The sequence below is a fragment of the Artemia sp. Qi Xiang Cuo genome, chromosome 5 (genome assembly GCF_049724085.1).
Source record: "Artemia sp. Qi Xiang Cuo chromosome 5, ASM4972408v1, whole genome shotgun sequence".
In the NCBI taxonomy this organism is placed as follows: Eukaryota; Metazoa; Arthropoda; class Branchiopoda; order Anostraca; family Artemiidae; genus Artemia; species Artemia sp. Qi Xiang Cuo.
The window spans coordinates 73696939-73724490 of NC_142798.1; the positions used below are offsets into that span (position 1 = coordinate 73696939).

A 27552-nucleotide genomic window follows, 5' to 3' on the forward strand; every position below is an offset into this window, starting at 1 on the left:
TATACAGTAAATTTACTACAATCAATTTTTTGCTCATTCAATTTAAGTTTTAACCTTACTCATAACTGTACCTTGAAAGCCATCCTTTTTTTAAATTTACTTCTTGTCAGCTATAATCACAAAATTTACATTTATTTTGAATAGTAAGACTTCTCTAAATCTTAATTTTGCATAGCAATGCTCCATGTAATCAGATAAAATTACCTATATCAGCCAGTATTCCTTAACAGCCGGCCAAAGCAGAAACACCGAACGGCACGGAGAGGTGAAATAGTACGTCAATGTCTTCTTTAGGCGGCTCAATACCTCGTCGATGTAATAGGATGTTCCAGAAATTTAATTAAGATGAAAACCACATATCTTCAATGCCTGAATTTATACTCCTCAATTGATTGAAAGCCAAAACTTGCGACAGCAGTGATACAGATAGCCTGAAAAGTAGACCGTAGTAACAAAATACGATAATAAGGTATTAACAATGAGTGACTTTTTTTTTATAAATTCAGCTTTAAAATGCTAATCAAAGCCTAAGCTCGTTAGGTGTCCTAAGAATGATCATCATACTCATTAAATAAATGACAGTTTTTTTCTTTGTTCTTTCTTTTATTGGCAATATTACAATTCTACTTTTCAATTCCTTGCAGCCCATACTTTCACCACAATCATCACTGACCCAGCCCCTTCACTGTTTAATAATGCCACTAAAGGCAGACAAATTTTTAACTGGTTAAACTTTAATAGCGAATATTTGTTCCTTTAAAAACTGACTTATTTTACTTACATTAAAAATTCCAAAATTCAAGTTTTAATTCCTTTGGATTGGCAACAAGGCATTGCCATCATTCAGATTAACTTCGGCACTCCCATTTTCTCTTACAATTCCAACTGGCCACATCACTGTCACTATTGATCACCACTTCACAACATAACTATTAATTCACCAAATTTTGAGTTTAGCTTTTACAAGATATAAGTTTGACTTTGAAAAACTTTATCAAGATATAAATTTAACTTTTCAAGTCAGTTCGACTGAAAAAAAGAACTTTTCCTAACTTTATTTGCTGAGATACGTAATTATAATACCAATTTAAATATACAAATACGCTAAAATTCAAATTTCAATTTGTGCTATTTATTAACTTTTAATTAAATATACTAATGTTCTACTAACCACGGGTTGACGCAGGCAATTGATAAAACGTTGAAATAAAATTAAAAAGTAGAATATCACCATTGTCATACTGACATAATGAATCATTTTTATACAATTCTGAAAAATTTATGCCACCTTTCCCTCTCACAGACACCATCTATCTTGGCTTTACTATAATTAGCCATGGCTCTTGAATGAGATTTTAATTCCAAAAAAAAAAAAAAATTAACAACAGAATTGATCTAAAGAGGAATCATAAAATACATTGTGATACAATATCAAACATAGTTTACAACCGAACAAAAATCTTGGGCAACTATTTTCTAAGCCACAAAAAAAAGTTCCCCCACTTTATGTCGCAGATGTTAACCCAGCTGTTAACAATCAAAAGATTATTATCTTATTCAAAAAGGATCTTATTATAAGTAACGAAATTAATTCCATAAAACGATCATATAAAACATAAGGAAACACAAGATATAAATAAGGTAAAAAGAAGTAATTTATATGTAAAATGAAGCATACCTTGATCACCAAACAATACATCTAATTCCAATCTTCAGTCTCCACAAATCTCCAATAGTATCGTTTTCTCGGTTGGTTGATATTCACAGGAATGATTTAATCCCCTAACTGTAAAGGGAAAAATCAGAACTACCAAAAAAACATATGGAAATAAGACAATAAATAGATTGCATTCAATCAGATAATGGAAATTTTTCGAATCAAAATAATTTCATATCTGCGGGGTTGTATCATCATAAAAAATTGTTTCATTGGATAAAAGAATATCAGGGATAAAAGGATAAAAGGGATATCAGGATAAAAGAATATTAATATTATAAATAAATATATAGGGTTGAAGCCATTTTCTTAATAAACTTTCCCAAAGCCTGGCTAAAAAGGTACCCACCCTTTTCCAATTTAGTCAGGGTGAAAGGTCGTTTTGATAAACAAACACTTGCTATAATTTATAATTCAATGTTTGGACCTCATGTATTTTTCATTGTTCTATTTTTGAAGTTTTTAAGTAAATATGATAAAAAGCGTATCCGTGTGTAATTTTTCCGGTTTTGTAAATATTTTCTTGGAATTCCACTGTGGTTCAAAAATAGGTATATTATTCGAAAATTTGGAATATTTGATATTACTGTTAAAACAGTTCAACAATACGACCGATTTCTTAGACGATCTAGAGAAAATAGAATTTTCCCCTTGATTGTCTCGTTTAACAGAAAAATAGTTTTGTCGCCATTGCTTTAATAAAACAGCTATTTATGCGGTATGTATTATGAGTGTTTATGCGTTATGTTTTACGAGTTTTTTTAGTGTTATGCACTAATGAGCTATCATAAGCTACTTATTATATATTCATGAGTTACTGAGTATTATGAGCTTCTTGTTGTCGTCCTTTTCGTTAGAAGTGTAATTTTGTATTTTTCAGTATTCTTTTCATTTATTTCCTATACTCCTCTGTGTACATCATGTATGTATAGAGGGCATAAATAAATTATAATTAATATTATTTACATTGGATACTACCATCCTGTTGACTTAATAAAGTGAGCCACAATCCTTACATTTATTAGTATTAGGTCATCCATGCTGGTGGGCATCAGCGGACAACAATGCCTCTGTGTGCTACAAATGAAAGATTTTCCTGGGGCGATCTTTTCCTGGTATCGAAGCATCTTTCTCTACGCATTTCCTGAGTGTTATTAACTGTTTACGTAGACTGATGCTGAGAAGGACCCGAAACCACACATCATACTCCCCAACTGCCTCATCTACTTCATCAGCTTTTGGGACCTTGGCAGTTGTGTGGGTGCCAAATACATCGAAGATTTTAATTTTTTTTTTTTTTTATTTAAGATTTTCAAATTCAAGTTTTTTTTTCCAAATCCCTGCATTAGTAAGGAGCCAAACTTAACTTCATCCACTTTCCAAAACCACACATCATACTCCCCAACTGCCTCATTTACTCCAATAACAAGATCTACTTTTGGGATTTGATACATCGGCAGTCGTGTGGGTGCCAAATACGTCTAAGATAATTTTTTTTTAAAAAAATAAGATTATTTTTTTTTAGTTCAAGATTTTCAAATTCAAGTTTTTCCCAAATCCCTGCATTAGTACGTAAGGAGCCAAAGTTCACTTTGATATATCCGTAAAAACGACTTAACAACTGAATGGTCCAAACAAAACGCACAAAATTAAAGCAATTACAACAGAATATACATAAGAAACGCACAAGCATTCATAGTAACTCCTCTGCTCCATGTGAATCCTCCTGTAACTATGGCTATATGATTAAAGAAAATTCTGGTCCTTCAATATTTTCAAATACAGATCACAATATACTAAGGTGCGTCTTTTGATGCTTTACGCGAGTCACAACGAGTTGTGACACAAATAAATTCCCTTTTTCTGTCACAATACAAGAACGTTACTTTGATTACACATGTACACGAATCCCCCATCAGACTCAACCTCGGGGTCGGAAGTTGACCCCGGCCTTGAGCGCTTACCCTATAAAAAAGTACAATTACTGAAAATATATTTTTTGGGGGGTAGAAGCTGCATTTGTGAATCAAAAAATCAACATGGAGTAAAAGGTGGGTCTCTTGTCTCTTATTAAATGAGCATTTTTTTAAGTTAAAATGCTCATTTAGTGATCTCCGTTCATTAATGATTGTACCTGTACATGACATAGTTCAAGGCCTACGATCCATTTGAAAAACATTTCCTAGTTTTACTGCATCAACGTAAGATAAAATTTTACTATCACTCTCTAGCTGAGATTCAATTCTATCATGTACCAAATTATATTTTTGAAAATTGGTGTACAGGGTGTTTTAGGTTTTTTTTTTATAATTGTTAAAAAATTGTCGAAAAAAGATAATTTTTCTATTTTTTAAGTAATAATTTTTCATTTATTTCTTTATTTTTTTAAGATCCCTGTCAAGGAGAAATTCTAGGTACTAACGTGATTCTCGCTCAATGAATGAATAGATCTAAGACTAAACAATCCGATGATACGAGTATCTTGTCATTTTATTGCAGGTTACAGTTACAGATCCATCATGTTTCCGTCCTCTTCAGATGGAATACAAGCCAATACTAGGTGTTCTAAGTAAATTGGGGTGTTCGTATATATTTTTAGGTCTATACTGCAAACTTGAAAACATAAAATTATGTAGAATTCGTTATTGAAGGGTATAATTTTAGACAACTCCATTTTAGATTCGAACTACATAAAAGCCCTGCAAAAACGAACTGTTGTTCAATACGAGAGCAGACCCAAGTGATGCGAGAACCGAGACCTTGGGAGAACAGAGTTGACCAAAGACCGGCTTTTTGTTTCCCAAAAGAACCACAAGGCGGCATTTTTAGCTATGATAATATCCATAACCATATCCGATTTTTTTTAGGTCCAGATTATATACTAGAAAATATCAAAACTGCATATAATTCGAGAAAACCCATATCAACAGAGTAAAACAACCGTGTTCGATCGACACTTTATTTATGGGTAACATTTTCAGACATCTTTTATTTATTTAAACTATATAAGGGTCCTGCATTAACAAAATTATTACTGACTACCAGAGCCGAAGACCTGAGCCCAGACTCAAGCGAAATAAAGACTATGACCCCGAGCGAGCTGAGAGGCGACGAAAGACGGCTTTTTGCTTGTCAAAAGAACTGTAAGACGGCCTTTTTAGGTAACTTTGACAGAAATATGAGACACAAACAACAAAAGAATAAAAGAAAAACCGAAGCGTACAACTTTAAACTCAGGCATAAAATTAAAATAATACTACCACTACTAACAGCTCGCTGCAGCACCAAGTCGCCTGAGGCCAAAACAGGTATGCTTGCTTTTCCTCCGCCCCAAAAGTTAAAACAATGAAGTAATTAAAATAAAATTAAGAGGGAAAGAATCTTACCTAAAATTTTAAGTAATTCTCAGCCATATGGAGCATACTGCAGACATTGTCGGCGCTCCGTCCAAGAGTCATGAGTGATCGTTTCTTTTCTACCAATAGAAATTGACTTTTTAATATGCCAATAGTCAGCATGCAGTACTTCTTATTGTTACTTTATCACGGTGTCTTCTTTGGAGATTTTTCTTTCATATTTTTTAATTTGTAGCCTATTCCGCAAATTTTTATGTTAGACATTTTATGAGAAGGCGTTGGAAATGCGGAGTTAAAGAAAACTCAGGCGTGGTAAAACTAAAAAAGCTACTTCTTATCTTTTTTAGGCTAAATTTCAAACAAATTCATTTTCACCTTTCTTTTGCAAATATAATTCTCATAAAGTGCTACTTGAGTACGAAAACTTAGATGGGAGTTGACGAAAACTTTTCTTTTCAATATGTGGATGGCGATTTCTGTAATTTGCCTCATTAAACCACATGAACCACAAAACATTGAACCGTAGTCATAAATAAGCTATCTCTAGTACCAACAGTGAATAAAGACGAGTGGACAAGAAGATTTCTACAATTTTTTAGAACCATACAACAACGTACATGGTTTTAGTAAATTTTCATTATTTTCAAAATAAAGTAATCCTAGGGTTTCTGCAGCGTCCTTAACCATTTAACCCCTCTCCCCCGTCAGTGCACAGAACCACACATAATACAAGCCTAGAATGTAACATAAAAAATTAATTGATTCTAGCTCGCGTAAATATGCAATCAGGAATAGCCCTTAGGGAGTGTCGAGGGGGGATCTGTGACAGAACTTTTACTTCTACACCTGTTTTTTAACTTCCACGTAAACAAACGGATTATTTACAACAATCACGGGAGATGGAAGTAGTCCCAATGTGAATAGGCATGGGCTTCCGTACCCCAACTTGGGTTGAGACGAACTAATGGGTATTCATTCCTTATTCGTGTGAGCAGTAATAAATTAGGGATAATATAAGAACAATCCGGCTAAGTTGGCAGCAATTTGACTTACAGAAAAATCTAACAGTATAAAAGACAAGATGTGATTCAAGCTAATTTCTTTTACACAAAACAAATCTAGCGAGCTATCTATTGGGTCAGTTTTTAGAACATTCTGTAAGAATAATTCCAATTGAGATACAACATTTGCTATGAAAAACAAAACCTAGCTATTGATAACATTTAACTTCTTACGATAACCATGTGATAAGACTAATAAACATAAGAAAGCAATACAAAAAAAATTTATCTTCGCTCATTGCACAATTTGTTTTATAAATTCTTGACTTGTCAAAAGAACAATTGACTGTTGATAAACAGTCATACGCACATGAAGAAGCTTCTCCTTGAATTTCAAGAAAAGAAGAAAGAACGTGGTAAAGAAAAAGGTCGTTTGAAATTATAATTTTTTTAAATCCCTAGTTTATTCATTGGTCAATTATTTGCTTCTTGGGACAGGTGACTTTTAGAATCAGTAGCTCAAAAGGCGCTTTGTATAATCGTATAATCTGCATAAATTTGAATATAACGAAAAAAGATTAAAAATGTGCTTAAGTTACTCCTACTGTTATCAAGGGGAAGTAGTTTATCTAAGGAAGCTTTTTTTGCATTCAATGTTACGAACAAACTAACTAAACTTAATCGATGTTTGAGGCATAAAGCTATATCCTAAATACCGAAAAAAGTTCCAAGTTCCGCTGATCTACAATTTTTGGGGCAGGAAAGATAGATTTAGATTTTAAAAAAAACTTATTGACATCCGGAGAGCTGAATAAGGACATTGATACAGGTTGCGTAGCTTAAGGGGATGAACTGTAAATAGCTTAAATAAAGTAACAATGGTTGAATTATCACATCCGATTGCAGGTCTCAATAGGCCTTATCCTATTTTGAGCTTGACCTATGATTTACCATTAATGATTATAATTTTTTTACGAATCCTGGTAGTTACCAAATATTTAAATAAGCTTACGAAGTTATTTCTATAGTAGATCCGTCCTAACGCGGAATTAAAACATTTATCACACTTCCCATCACCAGAAATTAATAGAATACTAGCAGTTAATAAATCACACGGTTCTAAAATCCGTCAAAAACTTCCTATCCAAGGTATAGTTTAATTTTACAGGTCTGATCAAAACATAAGATCTTAGTGCTGATCGTTAATAAAGCTGCTCATGTTTATTACCCAATACACATGAAAAAGTTTATATTGAGATAAGGGATGTGTTTAAAAGATAACCCCATATTACCGTTGTCAAGCCCGAGGACCATATCTGAGATTTTCAAACCTTCTGAGATAATTAGTATAACACGTTTATAAGGGTGTCTTCAAATGGGAGATCAATAAGGCAGATCAGCAAAAGAAAAAAAGGACCATTTAACATACATTGCCCTGCCGATCCTCCCACTGAGCACAGCTTAGTAAACGGTTTTCGGTAATTATCTCATAAGTATCTCAGAGGCCATGCACAGCGCCCGTAGGCGCGATAACGACGATATTATTGGCAATTCCCAGAATCAATAGTCAACAGACTAATATAATCTTCCGTTTTGTAATACATTTGTAGATAAGAAAAGTTAATAGTGACCAGTGTATTTAAGAGTAGAAAACATCAACAGACACTTTTTCTAAAAAGAGAACTAATATATCAAATAATATACAGATAGGTAAATAATATAAGAAATTGAAAAACCGGACGCTCCAACATGAACGCAAGGTGTGACGACTCCGCACCGAACTTCCAGTCATCCGCCGATTTCCATCAAAGTCGTAAAAACACGAAAATACGCCGCTTCTTAGTACGGTGTGAACCGAGAACCTCCGACACGACCGCCACTAGTATCAAAAGAAAATAATGGATTACATAATATTCACCACCTGTAGTAAAGAACAGATATGATTATAAATTGTTTCCTCTACTTTCAATTTACCGACAGATTGTACATGAGCACTCTTTGTACTCTTTTCTTATACAAATTCAAAAAATCTTATTAATTCCTTCAAGAAGATCCTGAGATAGAGGATGCATTCCAGGTTCGACAAAATGTTACGAAACACTAACTTTTTCGTCCCAGATAACGTTGTCACAAGTGATAGAGCAGCAACTTTGAATTTACTTTCCTAGTAACTTTTAGACCCAAGACAGTAAATGGGCATCTCGAGAAGTAAATCTGAATCATTATCATATAATCATCATCAGCACTACTATCAGAGAGGCATATTAAAAATATAATTAGAGCGAAAGAAAGATTAATAAAATGGAACTTAAATGATTTTAAGTCAAACAATTCCTTGGTTATTTCCCACCCATTCCTGGAGCATGTGAACTTTAAGTGACTTCGTTGTTACTACAGTTTAGTACCTGGAACGCACCCAGACTGCACACTCCAGATTTAAGATCCGATTCACTGACAGGCCAACAAGCACTTTAAAGTTTGCAACAAGTTATTTTCAATATTATACAAAAATAAGACGCAAGAGCAACGCGGCACGAGTTTGTGACCTGAGATCAAAATTGCCCTACTACTCGAACTGATTCCGATAAAAAAAACGCGATTAACTGTTTTCAACGCTCTATAGTCGATTTAATAAAACGGTACCGGTTTAATTCTCAGACATTAATAAGAGAAAAATTAGCGATTTTAGTCAACTGTAATAAATAGACTATATTATATTCAATTTTTATGGATTAAGAAATGTCTTACTGGGCGTAAAAATGTTTTTTCCATCATTTTAATTTATTTTCGATGAAAATTAGTTATAGTTTTGATAGGCAAGTTAGTTACAAATGACCCGTCAACAGTGTAGCGGGGTTTATAAAAAATTACAATGTTGGTAATAGTTGCGCATTTGTTTAGCCTTTAGTCAATGGGGAAAACTCACACAACAGTAAAAGAATAGACAATTGTCATAGTTGGATGGGTTTCAAAATCTAGCATGGGTTGAAGTTTTTTCCGCACAAAAACAACTGGCTTACATTCAGGAAACGATTTTATTTAACTCATGAAAATTCAAGACTGAAGCAATATTTTTCAACAATAAGCTTACAACGGATACAATTGATAAAAAAATATTTTTTTTAGTCAAATTTAAAATTCTTCACAAAAATACATTAAGGATACTTTCAAGACTTCCCCGAATAAGCAAAAGCGTATATTGACAAGTGGTTGCGAAAACTTCGATTTTTTTGGCTACTCTTATAAATTTATTGATGATAATGGCGGTTTTTCTACCTCTTGCCTTAAATAGGACAACCCTCTTTCCTAATCAGCCTAGCGTACATACGATTTAATTCAAATTTACGAATTATTCAATAGTTCTTTGGTTTACTTTTTTCCAATGATAAAAGCAAAAAAAAAAAAAATAGTAGCAGGCAGAACTCAAGAGGACAATACGCATATACCTAGTTCAGACAGCTACGCTTTTCTGACATAAAGAGATAAACGCAGCCACAAAGCATGGAGCAGTTAGAGAACTTCCTACTCAGAGGAAGTAAAAGAGGCCCATACTTTTTAATGGCTATGAAGTTAGTTGAAGTAGATGCTAACTCACCATTGTCCGCAGAATTGTGCGGCATGGTTAACACGGATAATCCAAATTTGTACTTCTTAAAATAATTCAGCTTCTAGAGGATTCGCATAATCTAGCAATGGATAACCGCGTTTAATGCAACGGCACATTTTTTCTCATCTCCACCAATATTCCCATTTCTTAACAAACTAAAATGTTTTAACTAATTCTTTTAATAACAACATGATTAAAATATTCCAACACAGCTATTGGATCACCATGCAAAATGAAACAGAAAATAATAAAATGGGGAGAAATGAAAGTTACCGGTTTTGAGTTAAACGCAGCTGATTGAACCAAGGATAAAGGGCTGGTCAGGAGCAATTTAAGAACGTACATACGGATAAGTTGACCTTATTACAGAGCAGATTCTGTTTTCTTGGCAACTACGTCAAATTCATAAAAAATGGATCCTCATCAGGATAAAATTGTTCAGCCAAGAAGTGACAGGGTGAGTGGAAACCACTATTGAAAGTACTTTCAAAATCCAATTTGAAAATATAAAATTTTTTAGCCAATCCCCCGAACTTTAAATACCCAAAATGAGTGATAATGAAGAAATGATACATATTTAGAAACACGGCGTAAAATATACCTATGTTAAATAGATACAGCTAATTTTAAAACAAGAACACTCAATCCATCCATCCCTTAAGAATTAACAGACATTACAACACGATTTAGTATAGATTCCGAGCTCATGCTTGTTTAAGAAGTAAAAAGTAGCTTCATCCTAATAACCTAAATAAAGTTAATCAGCACCTTAATAGGGGAATTGCCCACTTTCATCCCATTTGTCAATTTGATTCGGCTTTTATGCTTATATTTGAGAAAGGCTCTGATGGCCAAGTCCCCAGTAATAGATTTTCTTTATTATTTGACTAACTAGGTGACAAAAACTTAACTTTAGCATTTAAGCTAGGGTGATAGGATTTCTAAGCCACTTATTTTACATTTCGAAGAGTGTGCTTTATTGGCTTTGGCACTTAAGTTCGGAAAAACACGAAGAATTTTGACAAGCTTTCTTACAATACTTATTGTACCAAGGACAGTGAAAATAAATCTAAAAGTTTGAATGGGTTTCGCGAAACTTGTTACCCGTATATATATATATATATATATATATATATATATATATATATATATATATATATATATATATATATATATATATATATATATATATATATATATATATATATATATATATATATATATATATATATATATATATATATATATATATATATATATATATATATATATATATATATATATATATATATATATAAATTAAGAAAAATCAGTATCAGTAATTAAAATCTGAAGAAGACCTCTATATGCGGTTTTTAGTAGTAGCAAGTACCAAATTAAAAAAGAAAGATGTGGATGAACCGTGCAAATATATGGCACCAGACAGGTTATAGGGCATATCTCTCGCACCAAACAGGACAATAGGACAGGTAAATATGGCACCAAACAAGATAAAGGCAGGTAAATATGGCACCAAATAGGATAACAGGGCAGGTAATATGGCACGAAACAGGTTAAAGGGCATGGGCGTCGGGAGGGGGGCCGCTGCCCCCCCTAGACCTTCAAATTTACATTAGATATGGCTGAAAAAGCAATGGTTTGGAAAAAGCAATTGATAAAACTCCATCACACTATCGACTGCCCCCCCCCCTAGACAATATGCTGTCTACGCCCATGTTAAAGGGCATATCTTTGGCACCAAACAGGATAACAGGGCAGGTAAATATGGCACCAAACAGGATAATAGGGCAGGTAATATGGCACGAAACAGGTTAAAGGGCATATCTTTGGCACCAAACAGGATAACAGGGCAGGTAAATATGGGACCAAACAGGTTAATATTGCATAACTTTCCTTTAAAGGTGCAATCGTCTTTTGGATTCAGCATAAATGAACGTCTGAACTTTAATGGCGGCAAGTCTTGACAAATTTAACCAATTAGTCTTGCTTCTTTATTCTCTTTGTTCAATCTGGCACCGTAGGCCAAAATGTGGTACTGCCTTAAAACCTCATAATTTTGAAATAACAAACAAAAATTCTCAAAAAAAAATTCTGTTTTGAGGCATGAATAGACCTGAGGGACAATGTCTTTTATTTTGATGTCCTTGGTACTTTAAGGCTTGTAAATATTGCATCGTCGTATCAATTACACGAGCGATTGAAGAACACATTTAAAAAACAAAAATATATTAAACATTTCTTACCGTCCTCGACCAGCGGGGCTTCGACCAACAGGGGGATAATCAGAAAATGAAGATCCACCATAGCCACCAGGTGGATAATCAGAAGTGAAGCTGTCACTTGGCTCATATGGATAGCCTCCTACATCTCCATATCCAGACCTTCCATAATCATCATAGGAATCACGGTATCTATCGGCTGAACCCCCTTCGTAAAAGTCATCCTCATAGCGTCGCGAGTACATCTTACCGGGACCAAGAGGTGCTGGAGCATCCATTCGACGTGGAGGGCCACGTAGGGGAGGGCCTCTGGCAGATGGTCCACCATATGCAGACGATCCTCCGTATCGAGGTGATCCACCGTAAACTGGAGGCGCACCAAATCCTCCACTAAATAAAATATTTCAGATCGTAAAAAGTGTACGTAATTATTAGAGAAATAAGTAACAAACAGTAATAAGGCGCTAAATTTGTCTAATTTATTTTAAACTGAAATAGGTTTGTCTGTCAGCTTCGTCTTACGAACGTCCTTTCCAATATGCTTTCTATTATAATCATAATCGTATACTTTCTAGCTTCCTCGACATCCATATGCTTATTAGTAATTATACCCTATAAAGGCAAATACAAAGTGTTAAAATTATAATCTTTGTATAACTTGGATTGAGAAAACAGGAATCTACCCTTGAATATACTATCTTTAAACGTGAGTACTGGATAAATCGTTGGAAGAAAAAGAAGTTTTTGTCCCACCGCCTGAACAATTACAAGGAACAAAGGTGGTCAGGAATGCCTTCCACACCTTGTAAAATCAAAAACCTGTACTAGATAAATAGCTGTAAGAAAAAGTTGTTGTCCCACTACCTGAAGAATTGAAAGAAACAAAGGTTTGGCGATGTCTTTCATAATGACAAAAGACAAGCCGATGCAAAAGTTAAAGGTCCAATAAAAAAATTTAATTATACCAAGGCACCACTTCTAATTTAAGGTCTATTTGGACGTCCTGACATCCAAGCTCAAATTGTCTGGGTTAAGAAGACAAGCGACAGTGAGAACCTATATATAGAAGCCTGCCGAGTGCCGGGCCCGGCGGCAAGGCCACAAGGCTCCCAGTTCTATACATATAAACGGTCAATTCATTAATAATTGAACCATCTTTAAAGAAGGTTTTAGCAGAAAATCCCCAAAAAACAGTAACTTTTTTATGCAAAAGTAATTTTCGCATCATCGTTGAAGACATAACATATTCTGTCGTCTTTATCATGTTGTATATTAGTCCAAACCTACTTTTTCTTAAGCATTCGTTACCTCGTATGTCTTTTTGACCATTCACCCTCGTGACCTGTAGTTTGTTTCATTTATTTTAGGCTTCATGTCGGCTTTTTAAAAGCCAAAACACTAGGCAATGAACAAGAAATCAATTTCCAGCGGGGACCACTTGAATCACATGTGTCTCGCAATTTTCACTTACAAGAAAAAATAAATAAACCATCACGGCATTGCACCATTGTTGCCGATCCACTTAAGAAAGCAAGAAGCATGTTAAACCTTTTCTTCTTTAAGGAGTGGTAATAAAAAAAATCATACACCCCAAAGTTTAAATAATTAATTTACGCAACAGAGTATGATTAATCCTATTTATTTAAAACCATTTCAGCCAAAACAGGAAACACTTGTTTCCCGTAAGGTTCATGTTCCCTTCCAGAAGTATGACTTTGTGACAAGCCTACAGCTGTAACTTCACCAAAAGGACAAGGTAGTTACTATTTATGGCGTATTTTCAGTCTAACAAGATATAAAAAACAGAATTACAATTTATTGTTTGAAGATGGATGAAGCTAATTCTCAACTGTCAAAAGATAGCAAATAGCCATCCAATGTTCCAACATCAAAACCATAGGACTGCTTAAAATAACCTACCAACAGCTTGCAGAGAGAACATATCTTTTTACAGCGAAAAGTTTCAAGCTTGTTGCCTAATTTTGCTACAGCGTGGATCGAACCGTGGGCCCCATATTGCCAACCTGAACATCAATCCACAGCTACAAGACAAATATGGAATTAGAAGACTGGAAATCTCTTAAATCTTGACTACGAACAGATTGATGGTTTTCAAGCTTCTTAATTCTGCAGGAAACCTCAAATTTTATGACAAAAAGTGGTGTGAGTCAAATTAAAGAGAAAAATGTCTTGGCGCGCGAAGCAAGCAAAAAAAAAAAAAAAAAAAAAAATCCGAACTAAAGTATTAGCGCAACCCGTTATAACCTACCATAAAGCCATGTCAAAAACTTCGATAAAATAAAGTTCATTTAGTTGCCTATAGTTAAATTTCAAGCAGCTACAACTGGACGAACTTTATATTATTTAACTAAGACTTCTTTGTAAGATATCAGAAATACAATCACACATAAAAATGAAGCAGAAAGCTGCAGTTCTTTTCAGCTTCTATTACTTAATTTCAAAATATACGTAACAGCGCAAGAAATTCACGACATAGAACCGTACCGCGGTACACAATGACAGAACAACTGAATTTTATCTTAAACAGGCACGTATGTGAAGGAGTCATTCGCTTTTCTTATAATTTTTATGAATATAATTTTAACTTTATGATATATATACATATATATTTACGCATAAAAAATTATTTTTAATGTAATTAGCCAGTTATATTTAGTCTTGTCCTCCCTCGACTATCCTCAAGGTGGATTTCATCTTACCCACCCTTGTATGTCGATCAATCATAGAATCTCTTCTTTTTGATAACCACGTCAAGAGATTAATGAGAAAGAAAAATTTTTTACCCCTTCCCTTTCCCACTTTATCAAAATAATCTGATATTTGGCTAAACAACTTAGCATGTGATATTAATGGAACTTCCTACATTTAATCTAAAATTCACAATTAAAACTTCAAATCAGGCTAGCAATGCACTCCAACAACGACAAAGTGTACGAGGTGCAGAAATACCTGTTTGTCATTCATAAAATATCTGTCTCTAAACATTATTAATGAATATTAATAAAAAAAAAAGAAAAAAAGATTGTATTAAATAAAGACAAAAAGGCTAGAATGAAGTGAATAAGATGAAAAAAGCCCGTGTTTCAATGTAAAAAATGATGAATTAAAATAAACAAGCTATTATAACGCATAAATACGAAGTTTCTTTACTGAAAATGAGAAATCCAGAAGCCAAATCTATTTCCCTATATATCATCTTAATACATCATCTAATACAAACATCTATCATCTTAATACAATCTATCATCTTAATATTAATAATCTTAATCTATCATCTTAATATTAATAATCTTAATCTATCATCTTAATATTAATAATCTTAATCTATCATCTTAATACAAACAGCTCTTTGTACATCAAATTTCCAAACGGAACCATTTTCGATATATTACAACCATATTTTATCCATGTTGGACTAAATAAACATAAAAAATGAACTTACGGGCCTCTAAAACCACCACTGCGTCCTCCATATCTCTCAGCAGGACATTCTTTTGACCAGTGGCCACTTCGACCACACTTGTAGCATTGGTCTGATTGACCCATTCCTGGCTTGGTTCTTACACGACTGGTCGAAAACTGGACGTTCAAAGGGTTGCCATGATAGTTGTAACTGTTCAATTCTCGAATGGCTCTATTGGACGGTTCACCTTTTTCCATGTGCTGAAACATAGAGCTAATTATGTTTCAATTTGGGAAACTAATCATAGATGTTGATCGTTTTTTTCCATCAATTGTTAACCAGCAATGTCGACGGTGTAACAGACTGCATTAGCATTAGTTTTATGATAAATTAATAGCAATTCATCAAGATTAAGAAGTTTAGACAACCCCGATGGAAAGTTTTGCTAATACTCTTAGCCTATATAGGCTGAATATCAGCTATGAAGAAAGTAAGGGCTAATTACTGCAATCAAGAAAAAAAAATGCAAGGGACGTTACCCCTCCAATTAAATTAGTTCTTATCCTCACCAAGAGCAGAAATATTTCTGACAGACAATATGAGTTACTTCATGCTCATCATGGTGAATGCTAGGGAAAAAGTGATCAAATAGTCTGGCTTTTAGGAAGCAAGATGAGATATTATATTCCTTCACGATTATATAGAAAAAAAGTTGTATAAAGATTGTGCATATGTCAAAGGCAAAAAGAACATTTTTGTTTATCTGGCGATTACTTGGTTTTGAAATATCAAATGAGTATTCAGAAGAAACCTGCTAGAAGCCGAAAGGAGTTGTGGATTCCAGGTGCTGTTTTTCAGAAGGTGACAGAAACGGATACAAAAACCAAGATAAAAACAACATGAAAACATATACTTGTATATAACGTTTCGTAACTTAAAAATGCAACGAGGTAATGAAAACGAGGAAACAAAAACGAGATGACTACCTATATTTATTAAAAGTTCAAAAGCTTAAAAATTCTAAAAATACACAGTATTTTATTTTCAGGAATGGGTAGAACAATGTTCAAATCAGAGGTTATAGTCAAGCTATGAACTGTAAGAAAATATGGCCAAGTTTGACAGAATTAGGAAATTGCGAGAATCAAAACTGAAATTTGGAGAATACTTTTTGGTCTGGACATATGTACAGGCTAAATAAATCCTCATGTTTGTCATAGAATCCAGATTAAATCTTGGAAACCACTCTTATTGTAATCAATGGTATATTTATTTGGTGTTACTTGTTATTTATCTCCCATAACTTGTCAAATTTATCTTAATAAATGAGCAATCTATCTTATTAAACGAGCAATTATATACATCAATTTTTTTCTCAAACATGGCATTGTAATTTTTCCTAAAAATTGGCATACTACCTTTTCCCGTGTAAAAAACGATCTAAATAGATTACAATTTTGGGAAAATTCATCCCAAACCCCTTTATTTTTCATAAAATCATCTGCTGGTTGAAATTACAGACCCCTGAAGGTTGAAAGTCCTGAAATAGGAGTTTCAAGACGCTTTTTTTGGTGACAAATCAGTTGGTTCCAAGCTTTTACAGAAAGACACTCCCGTTTGACAGCCGTGAAGATTCTTGGATTTTAATGGCTTCACACTCAATGCTAGGCATTGCAACAGAAAAATTAAAAAAAAAATAATTTGCATACAAGAAAAAAAAACATCCCCCCAAATTTGACATTTTACCCATTCCACAAAACGGACACAATAATCACTATAAAATAAAGGACACTTAACTACATTGCCAATAGCATATCCACAGCAACAATGAGATTTTACTAACACCTAGATTTAGCTAACACAAGTTTTGAGTTAATCGGGTTCCTCACTTTCTCCAATTGGCTAAAAATTCCATGGAAAATTCTGATTGGCTTAAACTAGTGCTAGCTAAATCTCGATATTAGTAAAATCCCGTTGTGAACAAGGCATTCAGGAGTTGGAATGCATTAAACTTTGAAGGATAGTTTATTCTTTGTTGAACTACTACAAGAGTGAACACAATAAGTTATGAATATAGGCTTTCCAAACTAAGTTCTTGCCATTTTGATTAACTGTTTCTGAAATACAGCTGATACAAAAGTCAAAGACAAGCATGGACGATTCTTAAATCTTGGCTTTCATATTGACAGGTGGAACTATGGTGTGGCTTGGGTATAGGTCTAACAAAATTCTTACTTACCACAAAGGCAAAGTTTTTCAAAACATCACATTCCATTACAGTTCCATATTTTTCAAACAGTTCTCTAAGCTCAGTACCATTCACATCATCTGGCAAGTTACCAACAAATATTTTGACAGATGGTACATTTGATGGCCTGCTTGTTGAGGCTTCCACTCTCATATTTTTTCCTTTGATGAAATGTCCATTCAGGTCAGCAATAGCTGCTTTTCCCTCATCTGCATTTCTCATATGCTAGAAACGAGGGAAACACTTAAGGTCTTGTCAGTAAAAAAGACTGTAAACAATAATAAGGATCATGAAGATCAGGAGAATAGTTGTAATCAGGATTCAAAGATCTTGGTGATTGAAAATTCATCATTCAATAAGAGGATTGTGAGAGGATTTATATATTTTAAGAGGATTGTGCCCTTAATTTTGCCCTTCCCTGGACAAAACGCCCATTTGCCTAGAAAATACTTTACTCCTTCTTATTCACACAAGCTACTAAAAAAGCTAATCATTTGAGATCCAAATGAGAGAAAAGATACCTGGCTATCCTTTCTTTAAAACCCTTTGCTAGTCATCATGTTCCAACCCCCCAGGTAGTGGGGGGATACCAAGCTCTTCAGGTAGTGACTAAATCTCCCCAAGTCCCTTATTGCTCCCTTTCAAACAATATTCCCTTACAACTCTTTTCAATACGCCATGATATATTGTTTTTTAAATTTTGTGTTGTTATTTTGGAGAATCCGCGGCTAAGTAAAATCATCCCCCATAAGCATATCCTTTCACACAAATGGCTTCCGCGACAAGTAGCTCAAACCGGTACCAGAAATTCAGCAGGTACCACCACAGCATATGCGTTTTGATTGGATGTATTTGGGGGAATGATGGGCGTGGGGGGGGGGGGGGGGACAATTTGCCCTCCATTCACTTTTGACTATTAAAAAGGGCACTAGCCACTTCAATTTCCAATCGAATGAGCCCTTTTCTAAGTTTCTACGAAGAAACTTAGGAAGTTTCCTAAGTTGCCTAAGTAAAGAACAATGTTGGCTGATGTATTATTTATTTTTTTGTTTCCATACCAGGGCACTTTGTACCGAAGGAGTTGTCGTAGAAACTTCGAAAGGGGCTCATATGCCCCTATCAAAGAAAGTAAACAGATTTTTTTGCAAATGGTATGAAGTTTTCCATTTCAGGTCAACTAGAGGAGGTATGAAAAAAAATTAAACACTACTATTTGTGTCCAGATTTTTAAAAGGGTGTATGTTGTTAAAAATCGCTGAAAATTTTTCTCCAGCATACAAATAGCAGGCCAAACTAAATTCTTAGAAAACGAAAAATTTTAAGTATTGTTTTCTTTTTCCCTGAAAAGACTATGTCAATATAAAACGTACATAAATTAATTAAAAAAAACTTTTTCCACAAAATAAGTTTTTCAAAGAAAAGTAAAAGAACTCCATTAAACAAAAAATGAGCAAAAAAAAAACAAATAATTTACCAAGCGTGTAACTACCACAAATCAGCATCGATAAATAAATGAAACCCAAAACCAACAGAAATTACAATAAATAACCGAGTCAAACTCAAAACGAGCAGAAATTAACATAAGTTAGGCTCAAAACCCCCATGCCTTCCCAAGGACAGAACATAATTTGCACTTTACTGAAAAAAAAAACAAATGAATGTGCATCATCAGTTTAATATACATCTACTGATATTTAGTAATCAAAATGTTAATATTATTTGATTTATTAAAGTTATAAAAGTAAAAACATTTATATTTTTTCAGTAAAGTGCAAATTACATTCTGGCCTTGGGAAGGCATATGGGTTTTGAGCCCAACTTAGGTTAATTTCTGCTCGTTTTGAGTTTGTACCCGTTATTTATTGTAATTTCTCTTTGTTTTGGGTTTCATTTTTGCTCATTTTTTGTTTAATGGAATTCTTTACTTTTCTTTGAAAAACTTATCTTGTGGAAAAAGTTTTTTTAATTGTATTTTATTGCATTTCCATATCAAGTTGAACTTACAGAAAAACTTCATTGGAGCAGCACAAGAAAATGTTAAATGTTTAGTCTTAGATTCTTAAAGCTACATCACAGGAATTTAGAAAGTTACATACAAAGATTTTGCTGTTAAAATCTGAAACTCAATGCAAGAACTTTGATGGAAAACTTGAAAACTAATTTCAAGCATTAAGGGATTGAAAAACAATAATAGCCACAGCATAACTAAAATATAAGAAACAGGACCAAAGTTGAAATAAACCACAAAATTGTATTTAATAGGTTTCATCCCTGTATTAAGTTTAACTTGCAGAAAAATTTCATCAGAGCAACACAAGAAATCTGTACTTAAATGTTTAGTCTTGAGTTTTTAATGTTAAATTACAAGAAACTCGAAACCAAATTTTACAATCCATACCCAAACTCTAAAGACAACTAAATAAACAAGGAAGTAAGGAGCAACTTTAAAACTTAAAACAAACAAAATCATTCATCTAGAAGGGATTTCCCAACACTTGGTCTTTATGCAAGTCTTTAAGCTCTTTAAAAAATACATTCAAATTCAACATAAGAAATCCTTAAATTGCTCCTAGCTGCAATTTAAGGTAAGGTGATTCAATAACCCGCGTGTTTTAGGAATTGTTTTTGATTAATTGTGGCAAAAAGTCAAACATCAAGGAGGCACACTTGTGCCTCTATAAAGAGGCGACCCACCACAATGTTAAGCGATTTCAGGTCCTAGAGGTCGCAGAGAGACGGCGGTAATCGCATTTTGTAGCCCAAGCTCAAACTAAGAAACTTGCAAAATTTCATCCACCTCCGACTTTATCTTCATGGGGTAAACTGGGCCGGAAGTTTGGACCCTCCCACCAAAGGCCCCCTTTAACGTTGTCCAATTGGGCTGAAATTTAGAGATTAAGCTTTCCTAGGGCCCGGGAGCTTTTCCTCGAAATTTCAGCTCAATCCGATCACTCCTTCCCTGTTTTCAAAAAACCAAATATAGCCACTTAAAATTCATTTCTTTTTTTTTTCTTATCCACGCCTACAGGCCACAGTTGGCCACGGATCCGGTTGAATGAGGACTCATTCAAAGCAGAATTCGACCTTTTAGGGCCTTTTGATATTTTCAGACCGAAAAAATTACCCCCCGAATTTACATTTACGAAAAACCTCGTTTTCCTATATTAGCCCATGTTAATTTTTCCCACCACAACCCCCCTTTAACGTTGTCTGATCTGACTGAAATTTAGAGGATAGGCTTTCCTGGGGCCTGGGAGCTTATCCTCGAAATTTCAGCTCAATCTGATCACTCCTTCCCTGTTTTCCAAAAACCACATCTCAAGATTTTTGGGAATTTGCTTGCGTCTAAAATATATTCAATTTGCTAAACAACAATAACTATTGTGTTTGTATAGTCCAGCGGCTGATACCCCAGACTCTCAGGCGGAAAACCCGGGTTCGATTCACCATCAGAGCAACTTTTTTATATACTTTGAAAAGAAACTCAGTTTCTTTTTTAAATTATTTGAAAAAAATTACGTTTTCTAAAGAGTTAAAGAGGCTGAGTTACCAGGTCGAACCTTAAAACGTACAGGGATTAGGAGGCACAGTTGGGGGGCTGTTAAAGAGGCTGAGTCACAAGTTCGAACCTTAAAACGTACAGGGATTAGGAGGCACCCTGTACAACGCGATTTGAGTGTTCAGGAATTAAAAGCCTTAACACAAGAATGTTCAAGAGCAGGGGGTTTGGGGGCGGCAGCCCCCCAACTTTAACTCCTGACACGATCAGCTAACAGTTAGTCAAGCAATAATAAGTAATAAACTGTACAAAAACGTGCAGAAATTATTTGAAAAAAACTACGTTTTCTAAAGAGTTAAAGAGGCTGAGTTACAAGGTCGAACCTTAAAACGTACAGGGATTAGGAGGCACAGTTGGGGGGCTACCACCCCCCAAACCCCCGCTTTCGCAGCCTTTAAATATAAAAAAAAATTCTTTAAACTGAAAGTAAGGAGCGACATTAAAACTTAAAACAAACAGAAATTATTCCGTATATGAAAGAGGCTGTGCCCTCCTCAACGCCTCGCTCTTTACGCTAAAGTTTTTATTGTTTAAAAAAAGAGTTGTGAGAAAGTCAAACTTTAGCGTAAAGAGCGAGGCGTTGAGGAGGGCACAGCCTCGTAGTTTTTTTTCAAATAATTACCATAAAGAGTTAAGGGTTGAAGAAGGCACAGCCTTGATCACATACAGAATAATTTCTGTTACTTTCAGTTGAAAAAAAAGTTTTTATTTAGTTTTTGACTGTTTTTCAAACTATACCAAAAAATTCCCCCTAGTTAAATTTCCTTTAGAAACTAAATTCTCCTAATGAAACATTCTCCCTGCAGTAAGTCCCTAACATTAAAAATCTCCCCTAAAAAACTTCTGTTTATTTCCCAACCTAGTCTATATGTAAACAATAGGCAATTACACAACTTACAGCCTACAGGGAAAAGGGAGGGGGCTAGTTTGCCTCTAATGTTTTTGGTCACTTAAGCTATTGATGGGCAATTGTTTAATTGTATGAAATTTCGTATATTTGGAATCAGGATAAAGATCAGACTCTTTTGGTGTATAAATTACTGTAAAAAATCACTTTTTAGAGTTCTGTTACTATTGGGCTGAGTTTATCTTTACATACACTTTGTTACCACTGACTTTTCAAAAATGGATTGCTTAATGAAGTTGAATCCATATTAAACAGGAAGAAGATACAAAATACACAAATCATGTTTAGAATTTTCAACTTCTGAGAATTACTTATGTCAGTAGCCTATTAAGTTCAGCAAAGAAAAAAAACTTACCACAAATCCAAAACTTCCAACAATGTCACATTCAACAATTTCACCATATTTCTCAAAGAGTGGACGGACATCTTCATTACTTACACCTTCAGCTAGGTTGCCAAGGAAAATCTTGAAAGTTTTTCCTCTGTTAGGAATTGGCATCTTGGGTCTAAAAATAACCAAACATTTTATTTACACTGTTATATAATTAATAGTTCACAAGTTTGAACATAAGATTCAAATAGTGAGAATTTAGAAGACTAGTCTGCAGGGAAAGGGGGTCAAGACAACTAGAGGATTGAAGCCTGCTTTTGGAGGAAGAAGAGCTTTAGATGTACCACAGGATATTCTTAATATTCCTCCTTGATCTAGATATACGTCAGATACAGAATCTAAAATTAAGATTTATTTTGCCAATAGATCCTGCTATACCATAAAATGAGGGATTAGCAATTTTTTTACCCTTCCAAACTTTAGGCTTCAGTCTCCACCTTCTTCCTGGAAAAATACTGTCCAGGGGGTAGAATCTATGAATATATACCAATAATATGAACCTATACAGCTTCATATTAGATATTTAATATATTTGATCATCTTTATTCTACAAGACAATGGTTATGCTGTCCTTTGAGTTAGGGCCTGGTGTCTTGATGGTATACATGCTTTTTGGTATAGAGCTTTTTATTGAGGAAGGCTACATTCTTCTGGGAAGCTGCACAGCATTCTGGTTAGGATCTACAAAAAGGTCATTTCACCCAGCAGTTTATACCTTGTATCTACAAAAATATTAGCTTCCCAGGAGAAAAATTAAGTGATTTCAAAATTACTTTTGCTCAAATATTTTTTTACAAATGTGTCAATTGATAAGCCAATTGAAATGCTAATGTATAAGAAATGTTATGCAACAGGTACTCCTTGCATCCAAACAAATGTTCTAATGGAAATGTTCTTTGGCAGCATCTTTATTACATTAATTTTTTTATTCTGTTTCTCAAAAATTTAATCAGAATATTTGCCAATTGGTAATATTGTGAGAGGTAAGAACAAGTGATTTCAGTATTGCAAGGGAATTTTCACATTTGTCCTCAGTTGGTTTAGTCCTTGCAAAAAATGAGCTTATTTTATTGCAAGATGTGTTATATAAAATTAAAAAAATCCATAAACACCACAAAAAAAAACAGCTGTTTATTATCCATTTTTTTAAGCATTCATATCAACATTTGACCTGATCCTAAGATGCAGCACATGTTGACTACAACAAGCATAGTTAATATATGCAGCATGGTGACTATAGCAAGTTTTGCTATATGACTGTGTACCTAAAAAGCTGGTAAAACTAGAAAAACATAACCATTACAGTAAAATAAATGACTGGCTGATAATTTGGTCTGTTGGTAGAAATTGGTGAAAACCAGGGATTTTTTGTTTTACATTTAAATTTTAAAAAGGTTACTGTTATATCCACCAAACTTAAAAACAACTATTCTACTTCACAACATTTTCTTTAGATTGAATGCATCCATGACTGACTATGTTTATGATTGAGATGCTTTCTTCTGACTTTATGACATCATTCTCCAAATCGGGGCCCAGACTTTAAGTACAAGTCAGTGATGTGGCTTCACTTTTAACAATAAATGCATTTATTATCAGTTGTACCATAATACATTGATATATTTAAGCTAATCACATAGTCTACTTGTTATAAGGAAAAAAATCTAGACAAATCCACTTTGAAAACAACATGTCATCATTCAGGAGCTCTACAAAGAGAGATCCTTAGATTGCTCCTAGCAGCAATTTAAAGTAATTTAAGGGAAATTCAATATTGAAAAAATCCACTTTCTAGCTGGATAACAAGAGATTTTATAGTGATCTAATTGTAGAAAATAAGAGCTGGTTAGAAGCAACCTTGCAGTGCAAATTTTTGTTGTTCATATTATTGACTTACAAATAAAGTAAACATACCACTTGATGCCTTTTTTATGCTCTTTCCAAATACAATAATCTTTTGTCAGTAATGAATTTTACCCCCACCCCTATATACACCAATTCAGGGTATATATTTGCACATTAGGGTGGTGGGGTTAAATATTATTTATGTAAATGAGAGGTAAGTTTAAACTTTCCCCCTCCCCCCCCCCCCAATGTACAAATATAGGGTAAAAAAACAGTATCCAATTGAGCAAAATTATGTAAAACTAAAACCCTCACATCTTGTTACCAAAGAGGAATTGAGAAGAATTGGGTACATTAATGAATAGCAAAAAGTCTAAGCTATGCATCAATATGGTTATTATTCATATTATTTAAGATCAGAGACTTGAAATTCTTAATTTATTGACTTACCTGCAGGGACCTCTTTTTGGAAATATCAATTATCCTATTTTGATGTATATATCCATTCAATGTTCCAGTTTTATTCACATATTAAGAGAAAGCTGATTTTCTTCTGATTCTAGAAATGTGACTTTTATTGCTTGATATTTATTCTATAAATCACAAATATTAAATAAAGTTTTTCTTTTCAATTGCTTGTCTAAACAGAGACCGTATTTTCAATTTATGCTGACAAATCATTGGTGAAAATTTGACCAAGGCGGGGTTCTTGTTACTGCCCTCACATTGCTTCATGTTGTAGCAAAAAGGGGTGGTCCAAAAACCCATTGCTATTTTTCCAAAATGCCAAAGAAAAGTCGTCTTTCCCAAAAAGAGGTCTTTTACCCTATACCCTGAATTGGTATATATAGGCTAGGGGTGGGGGTACAATATATTTTTGACAAAAATGATTTTTATATTTGGAAAGAGCATAAAAAAAGGTATTAAGCAGGCTAATATATTTACTTTATTCTTAAGTCAATATGAACAAGAAATTAACCCCTTATAGCCTAGCCTACCTAAGAATTAATGGTCAGACAGCCTGTCCAAGTTCCTGGCAATGGTAAATATCAGACCCAATCAAAGCACAAATACATGCATTTGACCAAAGCAGATAGAGGAGGCAGGTGTCACTACACCAAGCAGAGCCCAGTAGAATACCAAAGTCAAAATCAAGAAGAAACTGTAAGCAGCAATTAGCAGTCTAATGGATATTTTTTTTTCTTAACATGTTTCCTTATGTTCTGCTAGAGGCCTAAGCTCATACCCAATAAGCAACCAAATCATACACCTAAAACATACTTTTGGAGACTTTACTGACTACATATTTCAAGGCCTGTTATGAAGCAATAATTGTTTGTTTATCATGTTTTCTTGTGGGAGTCTAGCATACCAGATAAACTGATATGGTAAAATTCTACTTTAGCTACTTTTGGCTATCTTGGAAAGGTGTTAGGTTAGGAAAATGAAACTTTCAGGGATGGGTCTAGTATGTCCCAGAAAGGTATTTTGAAGGGGTGTATCCCATTTGAGCGCTTTCCCATTTGAGCGCCATGGCGCGCAAATTGGAAATTCCCCTTTTCGCGCCGTATTTTAATTAGTTCAGTTGTGTGCCAGTTTAGCGCCAGATAAAATTTTGCGTATGTTAGGTGATATAGCTAGGTGATCAGGTAAATTTTTAGCAAATCATATTATTGACTTACGAATAAAGTAAACACACCACTCGATGCCTTTTTAGGCTCTTTCCAAATATAATAATCATTTTTGTCGGAAATGAATTTTACCCCCACCCCTATGTATACCAATCCAGGGCATATATGTGCACATTAGGGGGTGGGGGTAAAGTTTAAACTTAACTCCCATTAACATCAGAAATAAAATTTACCCACCCCCTAATGTGCAAATAAATACCATGAATTGGTATATATAGGGGTGGGGGTAAAATTCATATCAGAAAAAATGATTATTCTATTTGGAAAGAGCATAAAAAGGTATCGAGTGGTATGTTTACTTTATTCTTATGTCAATAATATCAACTGCGAAAAATTTACCGACGGGTCTTCATGTCTGTTTTCCTCATACAGTATATAGCGGTGGATACCGCATAATGCATAAGTACCTGTATATACCTTTAGTAGTAAATATATATGGTATACATAAATACTATATATATTTACTTAGTTTATAATACTATAAATGGAAGTTATTTTCACAACCATTGACCCAATAAAATCCTCAGTTTTGTTCGTTGTCTTCGTGGCAATAAATATTTCTACAGGTCAATGTGGCAGCAAACCACGCTTCATCCACCGCAAAATCACAATTTTGGGTTTGGCGCTCAAATGGTACTCCGTGGCGCTCAAATGGGAACAAAATTCCATGGCGCTCAAATGGAACAAAATTCCGTGGCGCTCAAATGGGAAAGCGCTCAAATGGGAACACCCCTGAAGTAGCCTACCTAACTGCACTCCTTCTCCCTCTAGAGGGTCCTGAAATTTGCCTACATGACAAGTCTATAACTATTGTAATTTTAACAAAACAACATATAATTAAAGCTATATATTAATTTGAAATTTGATCACTACATAAAAAATAATTTGAGCTATATATTTGCACATCAGTGAGGGTCAGAGGTAAAGTACAGTGAGTGCATGCAAAAATATGTCAACTAGAATAATTCGGCATATTACGAAGCATGAATTGTTTTCTTAACATGTTTCCTTTTCTCCAGTTAGTTATCTGGGCCATTATCCATTTTCTAACTTACTCAGAGAGATAGACTATGCTTATTTGTCTTCGATCGGTCTATCTTCTAGGCTATGCTTTAGAAAAAGAGAAACAGCATATACTCCTGGAAGTACCATATTAGTAAAATTAGACTCGGTACCTGCTTAGGAAATCAATACTATGCCTTCATACATCATGAATTTACATTTAGTGTGGCAAAGTACCAAACAATAATGAAGATGAAAATAGATAAAAAGTATTACTTACTCACTATCAGATTTCCTTAGTAGTAACTTTCTTCTCGAAGTTTCAAGGTTTCGTACGATTTTTAAATGCTGCCATCGGTTTCATCAATTACAATATAGATGTCATTGAAGATTGAGAAAGACGAGTTAATGCAGGTCACAGGCGAACGTGTGTGATACAAACGTCAAGCTGAAAAAATTTTGTGGAACCAATTAATTTGCTGCTTGTGCTCGTCTATGTTCAGTTTATTAGGCTTCTAATGTGCAGTAATGTCATCACACATAGCCTAAAGGCACGTTCATACCTAAACCTTTTTAACAATGAAA

The 27552-nt window shown here is 34.1% G+C and overlaps 2 protein-coding genes across 3 annotated transcripts in view; both read right to left on the reverse strand.

Annotated features, from left to right (window-relative positions):
• LOC148952502 (uncharacterized) overlaps nucleotides 1–7562 on the reverse strand; it is a 31961-nt gene extending 24399 nt beyond the window's left edge. For both annotated transcript variants that reach the window (XR_016141814.1, XM_089089935.1), the window contains exons 1-3: nucleotides 5104–7562; nucleotides 1679–1786; nucleotides 205–431 (exon numbers count right to left, since the gene is read on the reverse strand). The gene's annotated coding sequence lies outside the window, so the exon portion shown is untranslated. The remainder of the gene's footprint in view (nucleotides 1–204; nucleotides 432–1678; nucleotides 1787–5103) is intronic.
• Nucleotides 7563–7694: 132 nt separating this feature from the next.
• Nucleotides 7695–27265, reverse strand: lark (RNA-binding protein lark). Its single transcript, XM_089089934.1, has 6 exons — nucleotides 27248–27265; nucleotides 22394–22544; nucleotides 17564–17797; nucleotides 15364–15584; nucleotides 11925–12290; nucleotides 7695–7953 (listed from the first exon to the last, which is right to left on the reverse strand). Exons 2-6 carry the CDS (start codon nucleotides 22535–22537, stop codon nucleotides 7914–7916), a joined length of 1005 nt encoding a protein of 334 aa, XP_088946060.1. The 5' UTR covers nucleotides 22538–22544; nucleotides 27248–27265; the 3' UTR covers nucleotides 7695–7913.
• Nucleotides 27266–27552: the final 287 nt, after the last annotated feature.

What these genes read in the sequence shown, in the direction of transcription:
- lark (XM_089089934.1), bottom strand. Translation starts at nt 22,537, where the DNA reads ATGCCAATTCCTAACAGAGGAAAAACTTTCAAGATTTTCCTTGGCAAC. An exon ending in AGTGGTGGTTTTAGAGGCCC is followed by an intron (nt 12,291 to 15,363) that starts GTAAGTTCATTT and finishes TATTTTATTTAG; the next exon opens with TGGAGGATTTGGTGCGCCTC. An exon ending in AGCCCCGCTGGTCGAGGACG is followed by an intron (nt 7,954 to 11,924) that starts GTAAGAAATGTT and finishes TTTTGATACTAG; the next exon opens with TGGCGGTCGTGTCGGAGGTT.